Here is a 13,463-nt window from a genome sequence, read left to right as displayed (position 1 = left end):
ATGTCTCCCTCTAGTGGACCCTGAATTCCAACGTTACTTAATTCCAATTTTGTTTTTCCAAGACCAAGTCCACTTTGTAAATTTTACTTTCTTATGAAGTCTTGTATTCGTGATAAAGCAATAAAATTGTATTCTGATTTAAATCTTATTCATAGACCAATCAACCGTAACTTGAGTAGGTCAATGGATTGTATATAAAGGATAATTTTCACATAGTTTAAATTACTTCTATGAACAGCTCCATTTATAAATGCTGTACTCACGTCGCTCTGGAGGTCATAGGCCTGCCGGGCATGGATGACGTCATTCTGGTCGGGCAGGCAGGTCCACTGGTGCAGGTAGTTCTTGTAGTCCACATCGCTGACTAAGGTCTGGCACTTCTTGGCCAGCACCACCCCCAGCATGTCCACTGGGCTGCTGAACTTGGTCTTCCACTTCTCAAAGTCCTTCTTGTACTCTCTGTCACTCTGGATCTTGGCCACGTGCATGGACCACATCATCTTGGGGTCATCTTTAATGTCACGTGCTCCAATGTGGTGGCCGAGCTGCTTGCGGTAACCATCTTTATATTTGTACTAAAATGAAAGTGCACAAATCAGGTTTTTATTGTGACTCCCTTAGAGGCCACAGGTCTGTACAAAATCAACTTGTTTACATTATAGTTCAACTGACTTTTGTTAAGAAGCACTAACTCAAGTCAGTATCCTGCCTTCATCCTGGAAGCCTTTACAGAGGTAGAAAAATAGATGGAATTCATGTAATTGTAGTGTATACCCCACATCACCTACAGCCTGGTACTAAGGAGTATCTCTGAAAACAGGAAGTGCATATGTGGGGAAAGGTCACCTGTGGAAGTTAGGGAGAGAATATTTGAATCAGGTAACCCAGAGAACTGGATTCTAAACACTAAAAGCATGTCAGGAAAAGGGTGCACTTGGTGGAATGGTGTCTTTAATAAACAGTAAAATGAATGACTGATTCCTGCAAGAACCCCCTGTTGTAGCAACAGAGGAGAATTTATTATTATTATCATTTACTGGATTCTTGCATTCAATGGCAGTGGCAAGCTTTTGGCATCATTTTGAAAACAGATTGTACTTGTGAAACTGACATAGCAACCCAACCGGTTAGATCATGCTCCTAGGTCATGGGTTCTAGCCTCGCATGGGCCAACAATGTTTTTATTATTTATGTCCAATGAGATCATTCTGAAATCTAAGCCAATTATCCAAAATACATGCTTTTAGTCTCACAGACAGCTGACTAAGTGTAGGTAAGTCAGCAAGAGGCAATATGGTACAATGGAAAGGAATGAGATTGTCTGGAGTTGACACTCTACCACTCACTAGGAGTTTGATTTTAGGCAAGTTGCTTAAACAATCCACAAAATGGGGATAATGAGGATATCTACATTCTAGGGCAATTATGAAGAATAAATGAGACAATGCATGTGAAGCACTTAGCAAAGAGTTCTCAACTGGTTATGAGTATTTCATTATTTATTATTATTGTATGAGTCCATTTGCTGAGAGGGTCCCACATACATAAAGCTGAATCATTAACATAAAATTCCAATATAAGCCGGGCGCGGTGGCTCATGCCTGTAATCCCAGCACTTTGGAGGCCGAGGCGGGTGGATCACGAGGTCAAGAGATCGAGACCATCCTGGTCAACATGGTGAAACCCCGTCTCTACTAAAAATACAAAAAATTAGCTGGGCACGGTGGTGTGTGCCTGTAATCCCAGCTACTCAGGAGGCTGAGGCAGGAGAATTGCCCGAACCCAGGAGGCGGAGGTTGCGGTGAGCTGAGATCGTGCCATTGCACTCCAGCCTGGGTAAGAAGAGCAAGACAGACTCCATCTCAAAAAAAAAAAAAAAAAAGATTCCAATATAAAGGACAGCAAGTGGGCCTTGATTTTTAGAACAGTCGTTTGTTCCTCAAGAATCCCCAGGAAAGAATGTCAGTTTTACTCTGGGAGACACACTACAAGACTAGGAGGTATTGTTAAGAGCGTGACCTTGGCTGGGCATGGTGGCTTACGCTTGTCACCCCAGCACTGGAGGAGGCTGAGGCGGGTGGATCACCTGAGGTCAGGAATTCGAGACCAGCCTGGCCAACATGGTGAAACACTGATGCTACTAAAAATCCAAAGATTAGCCAGGTGTGGAGGCGGGCACCTGTAATCCCAGCTACTCAGGAGGCTGAGGCAGGAGAATTGCTTGAACCTGGGCAGTGGAGGTTGCAGTGAGCCGAGATCGCGCCACTGCACTCCAGCCTGGGCAATAAGAGCAAAACTCCGTCTCAAAAAAGTGTTAACCTTAGGTCAGTAGCCACCTCTGGTACTGATCAACTGCTTTCTTTTCATAGGGTGAATTGCAATAGCAAGTACCATACGTGTTTTAAAATACTATATATTAAAACGTTACATAAAGCCAGGCCCTGAATCGCACTAGCAGAACTTAGAAGCTTTTTATAAGCCTGGTGATAATTCTTACATAAGCATCTCCAAGCCTGCAGCTTCACTTTAACTGTGTACACATGAGTGAATCTTTCTCTGTTCTTGGTTGACCAGTTTTCATGGAAGACGCTGTGTCCTACAGGTTACAAACCCCTTTTGTAAACATCAACATTTTCATTTCCCTTAAAAATGAGGTTCTGAAAAATTCCACACAAATACATCAGGATGTATTTTCAAAGGTCCAGGAAAGGTTCTTTTTCAAGATTTAGTTCAGTGAAAATGCCACATTGGCTTGACCACATACTCGGAATGGAATTGACAACTCACGTCACTGATGATGTCCCTGGAGGCCTTGGCCGCCACGATGGGGATGGCATCGCTTCGCAAGTCGTAGCCTTTCTTCTTTGCTTCTTCATTAGCAAGTTTGTACAGACTCTAAATTTGGGCAAATAATAATAATAGTCAGCTAGATGCTGACATTTATATCTAAAAATTGACAGAGGACTATGACAATTTCACTAAGTTCTCCACAGACAGTGCCTATAATTATCTTACTTCTTAGAGTTCTAAGCCTTCTGCATGTTTGCTGAAGTGAAGACTCAAAAATAAGGGTGGGTATGGTGGCTCACGCCTGTGATGCCAGCACTTTGGGAGGCTGAGGTAGGTGGATCATCTGAGGTCAGGAGTTTGAGAGCAGCCTGACCAACATGGTGAAACCCTGTCTCTGCTAAAAAAAAAAAAAAAAAAAAAAAAAAAGTTAGTCGAGTATGGTGGTACATGTCTGTAATCCCAGTTACCAGGGAGGCTGAGGGAGGAGAATTGTTTGAACTCAGGAGGCGGAGGTTGCAGTTAGCTGAGATTGTGCCATTGCACTCCAGCATGGGCAACAAGAGCGAAACTCCAACTCAAAAAAAAAAAAAAAAAAGATATCCATCAAGACCAATGCACCTTTTTTTTTTTACTTTAAAAACTATGTTGAATTAAGTATATATACATATTATAGGTTGTTTTAAAACTTTTTAATTAAAACAATAAATCCAGTTTAAAAAATATGGGAAAAATTAAGCTGAAACTCATAGGTCTATCATGGTAAAATGTGGGTAGGAGGAAAAGACTTAACTGTTGATCATGGCAATCAACTCAACTCACGTTTATTCTGCCCTGACCCTGTGCTTCTGACTGTGGTGGGTACTTGGGAATCAAAGATGAGGTTGAGGCCCCTCTCGACCTAAAGTTTCCTGACAGAACTGAGGGAGAGACTGATAACCTGAGTCCAACTGCTGAAAAGTCCAACCACGTTAATAACGAAGAGCTCCACAAAGGAATCATTTATTCTGAATTCAGAGTCAGGGAATTTCTTGCAGATGGGGTGACTTTTGAGTTGGACTTTGAGCAGAGTTTCAGTAGACTCGGGTAGCATGAACGGCAGAGGAAATCATGTGAATCAAGGTACCACTGCGGAGGGGAAGCAGAGGGGTGTTAAAGAAGGTGGGTGAGGTCCCAGGGAGAAGTGGCTGGAGAGGGCTGAGAAGAGCCTGGAGTCGGACTGTGAATGCCTGATTCTAAGTTGGTGTTTAATTCTACAGAAAATAGGAAAGCAGCCAAAAAGTTATCTTCTTTTTAACACCAGAGGGGAGTGCCCATGGCAGTGTCCCAGGCTGGGCAGGTGGAATAGGGGATCACAGGCAAAAGGAGGAAGGGCACGTGGGCCTCCTCGAACCGGCAGCCCAGCAGCTGCAAGAACACATCTATGAGCTTTTTCAGCAAAGACAGAGTTGAGAATTCCAGAAATGCTGAGTGGTTAGATTACAGGGACGCCCTTTGCTTCCTGAAATTCCTGCACATATAATGCATGCTTTCCTGTAACAAGACCTATCATATAGGTTTAGCTAAAAATTCAAAGCTTTCGGACCGGGGAGTAAGACTTGATGTTTTTAGTTTTTGGTGACAAGAGCTAGCTACACAAGCACTAAAATTACAGTTTTATTTCCAAAATAAAATTACTTAAGATGGTGGCAGTTCCACCTCAATTCTCTGAATTGCGCTCTTCAGAAGAGTAATATATTGTTGATTTATGCTGCCAAACAATATTTTCCTTGCTAGTGGCACAAAGCCAGGTGAAATAACTAACACATCAGCTGCCAGAATCTGAGATTCACAAAAATCTCCACAGGCTTATACCCACAAATTCAGTATAAGAAGAAATTGCAGAGATAAATGCCAATCTTTGAACAGAGATAAATTACCAAATGCATAAATGCAGGATGGAAGAAACCTAGCTTTGGCCCACATAAGTTGTCTTAGAGTTTAAGTTGATTTCAAGTTCTGTGTGCACCAGTGGTGATGGCTGCTGATGTGCCCTGGGAGCACAGGATGCAGAATAGAGGTCAAATGTCCAGAAGAGGAAACACAATAGTTAAGCGTATTCAATGCCAGTCATTCCTCACTCATAATATTTTGCTCAGCTCTGAGAGTCCCACTTTATGATATCATGTGAGGAATGCTCAGGAACTTGGGATATTTGGATTTGAAAGTGAACCTGGGGTGAAGGTGGCAGGGGAGGCACTCTGGTGCTGCTCTCCATCTCTGAGGGTTGGCACAGATTTGTTCTGTGCAGCTTCAGAGGACTACGGGAGTTTTCAGAGGGAAATGTTGTGGCTGAACACATCAGAAGCACTTTCTCATATATTTTCTATAACAAATGGACTGATTTATGAGATTACTTTCTTGCCATTGGGAACCCTTAACCAAAGGCAGGTCAACAACCTATTTGGAGTGGGGGGAGGGGGACACCTTTGCACTGGTGTGGACGCTTGGCTCTCTGCCTAAGTATCTGTGATTCTGGAATGGTGGCACGTGGCCCTGTGATTACTGAAAGTGAAAAGGAAATGGGCTTGCTAATATATACATTGACAGATATTTCTCTCTCTTTCTCTTTCTCTGTGCATATATGTGTGTTTTTGTGTGTGTGAATATGCGTTACCTGGTGGTATTGTGGATTTTAGTTCCTGCCTTTAATCTTATACACTAAAAATCTTAAATTTGGATCCTACACCACAATTTAGGAACAACATATGGAAAATATGTTTACTCCAGTTATGCTTTAGCATAAATGGGAGATACATGTTTATGTTAATTGCTTATTTCCTAACTTCAAAAGTTAATAAAAGAATATGGTCTACATAATCTCATGGTTACAACTTAATTTGTTCTTGTTATTTGTATTTCCTAAATGTTGATTCATTTGCATAAAGTTTGACATTTATGCTGGTGATTGAGAAATGCAAGAGTTGTTACTCACACGAAGCACAAAAAAGATTCTTTATAAAGCTGTCATGTGGCATTACATCACCATAGAGTAGATCAATTGAAATAAGCAGCAATGTGCAAATGTCAAAGAATCTGCTCTCACCTCACTGTAGTTGATTTTGTTCATTCTTGCCAACATAATTTCTGGTGTGTCTGGCATTATGTGGATCTGAGTCTTGTCTTTGTCCCAGGCTTCTGTGTATAAACGCTATCAAAAAAAATAGACACATTCATCAGGAAAAAAGTTTTGTGTATAGTTAACATGAATTTTAGGACCACAGAAACTCTATAAACAAAAGAAATAAAAGGTTATGGGTCTTCTACAGAACTTACTACTTGGAAGTGTTTTATGCACACCTCCAAGTAGTCAGTTCATAGTGGAACATGTATTTATAAATGCATTCTAATAATCTGAAATGTATGTTAACAATTAAAAGAAAAATGACAATAAGCATATTTTATGCAAAGACTATTTTTTTCATAAAATATGCCACTTTTTCAAAACCATTGAACGATAACTAAAGTAAATATAAGAATATACATGCTAGATATCAGTTGTTAATGGATAGATGACAGGCCGATAGACAGACATATAGATAAATGCCTTTTGTTGCTCCATCTTCTCTTTCTTCATTAATGCTTCATTTTTGTAGATTCAGCTTTATGAACCCCACTTCGGTTCCTAATTTTGAAGTCTCACCTTGTTCATAGTGATGGCATTATTTTTGGCCAACACTTGTTCCAGAGAATCAGTCACACTGGTAAATTTGAATCTGTCTGGAGGCTGGCGATAGATTTTATCACTCAAAATTTCTGTGGCCCTTTTGCATTTTTCCACATCCAAAGAGCCAATGGGCACCCAGCCGATGCCTCGCAACCACTGAAGATCAGACTTGTACATATTCTGTTGACACAAATAGTCAATAAATATTTATCTCTGTATCAGCAATGCATTTTCATCTAAAGGATAAGCGATCAAGTAAAATCACTCCCAAAATATAGTTTGGTGGACAAGCCAGGTATCACACAATATTCCATTTTGGTCTTAAGGGTTAAAGGATTAAAATTCCTAAGGATAAAGGCATGCTGTTTGCCTCCTGTAGGGGGAACTGGCAAGCTTGTGCCATATATTGCCATTTTCTCCAAGGGGTGTTAACTAATTTCCCACCTCTGCCCGTTGTTATGACTCTCAGTACTCACGTCGCTCTGGAGGTCATAGGCCTGCCGAGCGTGGATGACGTCGCTCTGGTCGGGCAGGCAGGTCCACTGGTGCAGGTAGTTCTTGTAGTCCACGTCGCTGACTAAGGTCTGGCACTTCTTGGCCAGCACCACCCCCAGCATGTCCACTGGGCTGCTGAACTTGGTCTTCCACTTCTCAAAGTCCTTCTTGTACTCCCTGTCACTCTGGATCTTGGCCACGTGCATGGACCACATCATCTTGGGGTCATCATGTATAGCTCGGGCACCAATGTGGTGGCCGAGCTGCTTACGATAGCCTTCTTTGTACTTGAACTAGAAGAAGAAAAAGACAGAGAGTCATCTGTTTTAACTTTTAGTAAAATGCAATTACTAAGCCTAAACTTTTCTATTTATTTATAGAAAAATTTTTGCTGAATATATAAATTATATATGATACATGTATCTTGTAAACCATTTAGAAAATGAAATATATGTCATATATCACATATGAAATAGATATCTTATATAAAACATATCTCATATAAAATATATATCATGTAGATGATATATATATTCATATATGCAGAAAAAAAGAAAAATTAAGATATAATGCTACAATTAAGAAATAATTTTTTATGATTCATGTGTGAGAATATAATTAAAACTCATACTGTATATGGGTTTGTGCCTGCTTTTTTCAGTTATTATATAAGCATTTCTATGGTCATTAAATAGGCTTTCCATAATTAATTATTTTTTTCAGAAAGCATCTCTCTCTATTGCCCAGGTTGAAATGCAGTGGTACAATCTTGTCTCACTGCAACCTCCAACTCTTGGGCTGAAGTGATCCCCCTGCCTCAGCCTCTCAGTAGCTAGGACTACAGGCATGTGCCACCACACCTGGCTAACTTTTAAGTTTTTTGTAGAGATAGTGTCTTGCTAAGTTGACCAGGCTGGTCTTGAACTCCTGGCCTCAAGTGATCCTCCCACCTTGGCTTCCCAAAGCACTGGGATTACAGGTGTGAGCCACGGTGCCTGACTTATACACATGATTTTTAATGACAGCAGGTATTTCATTATATGGTATTTAACTCTTCTGTGATTGTTGAACATTTATTCTTAAAATATTATTACTTCCCATATTTTGGAGATAAAGAAAAAAATCTAGAGTTGTTTTTTTTTTTTTTTTTACTTCATAGACAAAAGAAATGGAAAGATAAAAGTTTTTAGAAATGTGAGCAAATCCATCTTTTAAAGAAAGCAAATATTTGTAGCTCATCGCTGGATGTAGAAACAAATATGAATTGTTGAACTTTGAATAATATGTCCTATAATTCAGCCCTTGTAGATTCATTAGTTCATGCAGCATAGGCTGGTTTCTTAAGGAATCCTACAGTAAGTTCAACTCTATATGAGAAATACATCATTGGAAAAGCCAAGAAAATTATCTGAACTACAGTCAAGTATACAATACTTTTGTTCAGCAGGAAGTGGACATGTTTTGAAATGCATGTTGCTATGGGCTCAACCACAACTGGAATTTAGCCTTTGTGTTCATAACTCTATTATCATTATTTTAAACCACTCATTGAAACGAGAAACTTAACAACAGCTTTAACCTCATGGCTTATTTGTGCCACTTTAAATCCAGCAGCGAGAAATAAATCTTTGAGCCAAAGCTAAGGCAAAGAACTTTCCAAGTATACTTACTTCGCTTGCAATGTCTCTGGAGGCCTTGGCTGCCTTGATAGGAATGGCATCTACTCGCATATCATAACCTTTCCTCTTGGCTTCTTCTAGACCAAGCTTATATAATTTCTAAAATAGACATAAATACTAAGTTGGATTTATAAAGTACATCGTAAGGAAAATGTATCATGCACTATGAATATATTGCTTACCTCACTGTAATTTACTTTGTTTTGTTTAGCTAATAAAACTTCAGGGGTATCTGGCATAATGTGGACAGTGGTTTTATCTTTATCCCAAGCTTCTGTATAGAGGCGCTAAAAGAAACAGAAAGACATGACTGGTACAGGCCAGTAATGAATAGACACATGCAAACAGTCTGATTTTTAATGAGAATAAAGAAATTCAGCTCAGTGAATTGGTATTTTGTGACATTTTCAGGTCTAGATGTCTTGTGTTGATAAAAAGCACAATACTTTAAAACCATATTAGCATCAAGCAAAGGAATCAAAAATAAGTTTTCTTTTATAGAAAGAGATTTAAGTGTTTCCATAAACAAAAACTTAATAATCTCCTCAAACAAAGATAAGACTTACATGATTCATGGTAATAGCATTGTTTTTTGCCAAAACCATTGGTATGGAATCCATAAGGCTGGAAAACTTGAATTTATCTGGGTGCTGACGGTAAACATGATCACTCAAAATCTGGGTGGCTCGCTTGTTTTTCTCATCCTCGAGAGAACCAGCAGGCATCCAGCCGATGCCCTTTAGCCACTGAAGGTCTGACTTGTACAAATTCTGAAAGTGTAAGTGAAAAAGCATTAAATGATTTGTCATAATTAAATCATTTATCATGATTTGTCATAAGTTGTCATAGTTAAATCATTTGTCCCTAAAGAAATAAAAGTTTGTATTATATTTTTAATGCTTGAATTCTTAGGAAATTCTAAATTTTTGTTATGAATTACAAATCAAAATATTCAAGCATATTTTGAAAAATATTTTAAACAGAAGCACATAGAGAATGACTCAATCCTTTGATTGTCTAGCTCGACAATCTAGAGGCTTCCTCCAAAGCAGTGGAGCTTTGCTCTTTCTCTGTGGATTAATGGTGCCTTCAGATGCTTGGGTGACTAGATGGGGTTGGGAATTAGTTCAGGCAAGTGGAACTCAATTGTGTAAACTCAATTCCCCTTACTATGGGACTCTGGTTCTTTAAAAAGCTGATGTAATGTTTTGTTGGCCAAAGAAAATCCTTAGACTCACATCACTCTGTAGGTCGTAGGCCTGCCGGGCGTGGATGACATCGCTCTGGTCGGGCAGGCATGTCCACTGGTGCAGGTAGTTCTTGTAGTCCACGTCGCTGACTAAGGTCTGGCACTTCTTGGCCAGCACCACCCCCAGCATGTCCACTGGGCTGCTGAACTTGGTCTTCCACTTCTCAAAGTCCTTCTTGTACTCCCTGTCACTCTGGATCTTGGCCACGTGCATGGACCACATCATCTTGGGATCATCTTTAATGTTCCGGGCTCCGATGTGGTGGCCGAGCTGCTTTCGAAAGCCTTCTTTGTACTTGTACTAAAGAAAAAAAATTGTGTCTCATTCCTTTCAAAATTAACTTCTGTTGCCATCTTTGTGGCAAATTACAAAGCGCATTAACTCTAAATATTTTACTAAGCCTAGAGAGCCAAAGATTTCAGTCTTTTGATAAGAAGATTAAAGGCTAAATTCAGCTATGAAATTCCATACATAATAAATGCATCCTTGATCTTATCCTCATCCCACACTGCATGGGATCATTTTATTCCATTGTAATTTGTTACCCCTTAGATTGTGTTCAATTTAAAATTAAATTGAGACTGCTTTGAAGTGATAAATTGCAATCAAATCAATATCAACAGAGGATAAAGTCTTACTTCGCTGGCAATCTCCCGGGAGGCTTTTGCTGCTTTGATTGGTATGGCATCAACAGGAAGATCGTAACCTTTTCTCTTCAGCTCCTCATAACCCATTCGGTAGAGTTTCTGTTAAGAAATGATCACTTTGGGAAATACTGTTCCCCATAGAGAAATATAGCATAATGATCAAATGTGCTAAATATTTTGAGTCCATGAGAATAGCATCTGTGCCCTAGAATACTCAAATGTAATCAGAAATTATGCCCATTGATTGCTAATGATCCTGTTTTAAACTTTAAAGCTCTTGGATATTGCCTAGATCAGCAAAATTGTCAGCTTTTCTCAAATACAGTCATGCATTGGTTAATGACAAAGATATATCCTGAGAAATGTATTATTAGTTGATTTTGTTCTTGTGGGAACATCACAGAGTGTACTTATGTAAACCTAGGTGGTACAGCCTACTACATACCTAGGCTATATGGTACAGCCTATTCTTCCTAGGCTACAAATCTATAGAGCATGCTAGTGTAGGCAACTGTAACACAATGGGAAGTATTAATATTTGCATATTTAAACATAGCTAAACATGGAAAAGGTACAGCAAAAATACAATATGATTATGTTACGGGACCACTGTCCTATATGTGTGCCATTGTTAGCTAAACTGTTGTTATACAGTGCATGTCTATACTTGCAAGAATCTGACAGAAGTAAACAATAGAGAAATGAAATGGATTATTATTTAGGTGCTGTTGGTCAATTAACATTGACTGTTTCATTAGAAGTTTTTGTTAGATAAGAGCTATGGCTTTTCAACAATTCTTCTAATGGGGAAAAATGCCTAAGGGGCTGTCTCTTCCATGTAGCCAATATAACATGAAATAGTCTGTCTCCCAATATGGGACCATCCAAAATAGGATCCACATCTACAGGTAAGAGATGAGTCCACCATAATTTCTAAAACTTAAGATGTTTTGAAGAAAGTTTAAATAATAAATTTTAAAAGCCTAAGGGAAAGAATGTGTTCTTTCAGATCTGTAACATAATTTAAAAATTTAGAATATAATTTAAATGGACTTTTATCCAGAAACCAGATTATTGAAAGTGCCTATCGATCTTGGACTTGTGTTTATCTGTTAGTCCTTCATGGCAGTACTTTAATACACTCTTTAATGTTCAAGTCACTGTATTAGAATGTAGAGTTTGTTTTTAAAATATTTAATTTTTACATGTATAAATTTCAGGAGATTATGCTGCAATGACAATAACAATAAAAATACAATTCTCCTGCATGGGTTTTGGATGCTCACTGATCCAAAATTTTACTGAGTATCTACTATGTGTCAGGCATGGTTCTAGATAAGCACTGCATATTCAATAAGAATTGACTTTGCCTTCAAACAGTTCCTGTCCACACTGGGGAAAGCAATATAAGGCATCACATTAGGAGGATATGTATGAGAATGGACTGCAAAGAACAGAGAATACAACTCCTCATTCTGCCTGACACAGCAAGTACTGACATTTCAATGTTCAATCTAAATCCACTAAATAAGAAATCTGTCATATGTAGTTTATTAATTCAGACAACTTCACTGATTTAGAGACAAAATGAGCTTTCTGAAAACACATGCCGAATTTGAAAACTTACGTCACTGGTGTTGATTAAGTTTGCTTTAGCCAGAACAATGTCAGGTGTATCAGGCATGATGCGGATCTGAGTCTTGTCCTTGTCCCAAGCTTCTCTGTAAAGTCTCTAAAATAAAAAATAAGAATTTTTCAGTGGTGTTGTTAAATGAGTGAATAACATAGTTGCCTTCAAACAGAATTGCTGAATTTATCTGAATTAAACATTATACAGAATTGACATCATAAGCAGACAACATAAGCAGAAAACAGATGCATTATTTCTTGACTTATCCGGGACATAACTGCCTTTCAAAACAGAGATTATAGGTCACATTTTCAAAGTTACAGATAATCCTGCCTACAAGAAATCAATCTAGGTAATTACAGGCTTCATCAATATTGTAAAATAAAACAGGGTACTTCATCTTTTGGGTTTATCTCAGTGTTTGAGAGGCAGCCCTCACCTTTTCAAAAGATGACTTATTCAAAGTGTGCCTAGAAATCAGGGAGTTTTATTTCCTATGTGGTTTATTATTATTATTACCATTATTATTTTGAGACTGAGTCTCACTCTGTTGCCCAGGCTGGAGTGCAATGGCACAATCATGGTTTACTGCAACCTCCATCTCCTGAGTTCAAGTGGCTGGTTCACCATATCCAGCTAATTTTTGTATTTTTAGTAGAGATGGGGTTTTGCCATGTTGGCCAGGCTGGTCTTGAACTCCTTACTTCAGGTAATCTGCCTGCCTCGGCCTCCCAAAGTGTTGGGATTAGAGGTGTGAGCCACCATGTCCAGCCCCTATGTGACTTATTATTTACAGTTATACCTCATAATCATTGTGAAGGATTAGGATTCCCAAAAGGATTTTGTTTAGGAATTTATCAAAATCACTTGTATGTCCCAGAGCCATCCTTATGTTTAATGGAAGACAAAAAGATCCAAACAAAAGATTCACTGATTTACTAAAATGAGAAATTTTTTTTTGAGACAGAGTTTCACTCTTGTCACCCATGCTGGCGTGCAATGGCACCATCTCTGCTCACTGCAATCCCTGCCTCCCAGGTTCAAGCAATTCTCCTGCCTCAGCTTCCCAAGTAGCTGGGGTTACCAGCACCCACCACCATGCCTGGCTAATATTTTATTTTTAGTAGGGATGGGGTTTCACCGTGTTGGCCAGGCTGGTCTCAAACTTCTGACCTCAGGTGATCCACCTGCCTCGGCCTCCCAAAGTGCTGGCATTACAGGCATGAGCCACTGCGCCTGGCTAAAACTAGGAAAATTTGATGAAAAACA

General features: G+C 39.1%; 1 protein-coding gene across 1 annotated transcript in view; it reads right to left on the bottom strand.

Moving 5' to 3' along the window:
• Positions 1-13,463, bottom strand: part of NEB (nebulin) — a 221,979-nt gene that overhangs the window by 125,700 nt on the left and 82,816 nt on the right. The window contains 11 exon segments of the mRNA XM_074399695.1: positions 264-575; positions 2,788-2,895; positions 5,873-5,977; positions 6,470-6,673; positions 6,970-7,281; positions 8,659-8,766; positions 8,850-8,954; positions 9,234-9,437; positions 9,906-10,217; positions 10,556-10,663; positions 12,192-12,296. Of these exon segments, the coding sequence (XP_074255796.1) occupies positions 264-575; positions 2,788-2,895; positions 5,873-5,977; positions 6,470-6,673; positions 6,970-7,281; positions 8,659-8,766; positions 8,850-8,954; positions 9,234-9,437; positions 9,906-10,217; positions 10,556-10,663; positions 12,192-12,296 (1,983 nt within the window).

This window comes from Saimiri boliviensis, chromosome 5 (assembly GCF_048565385.1).
Source record: "Saimiri boliviensis isolate mSaiBol1 chromosome 5, mSaiBol1.pri, whole genome shotgun sequence".
NCBI lineage: Eukaryota > Metazoa > Chordata > Mammalia > Primates > Cebidae > Saimiri > Saimiri boliviensis.
Note: the sequence above shows the minus strand (reverse complement) of the source record. Positions and strands in the feature narration are given on the sequence as shown.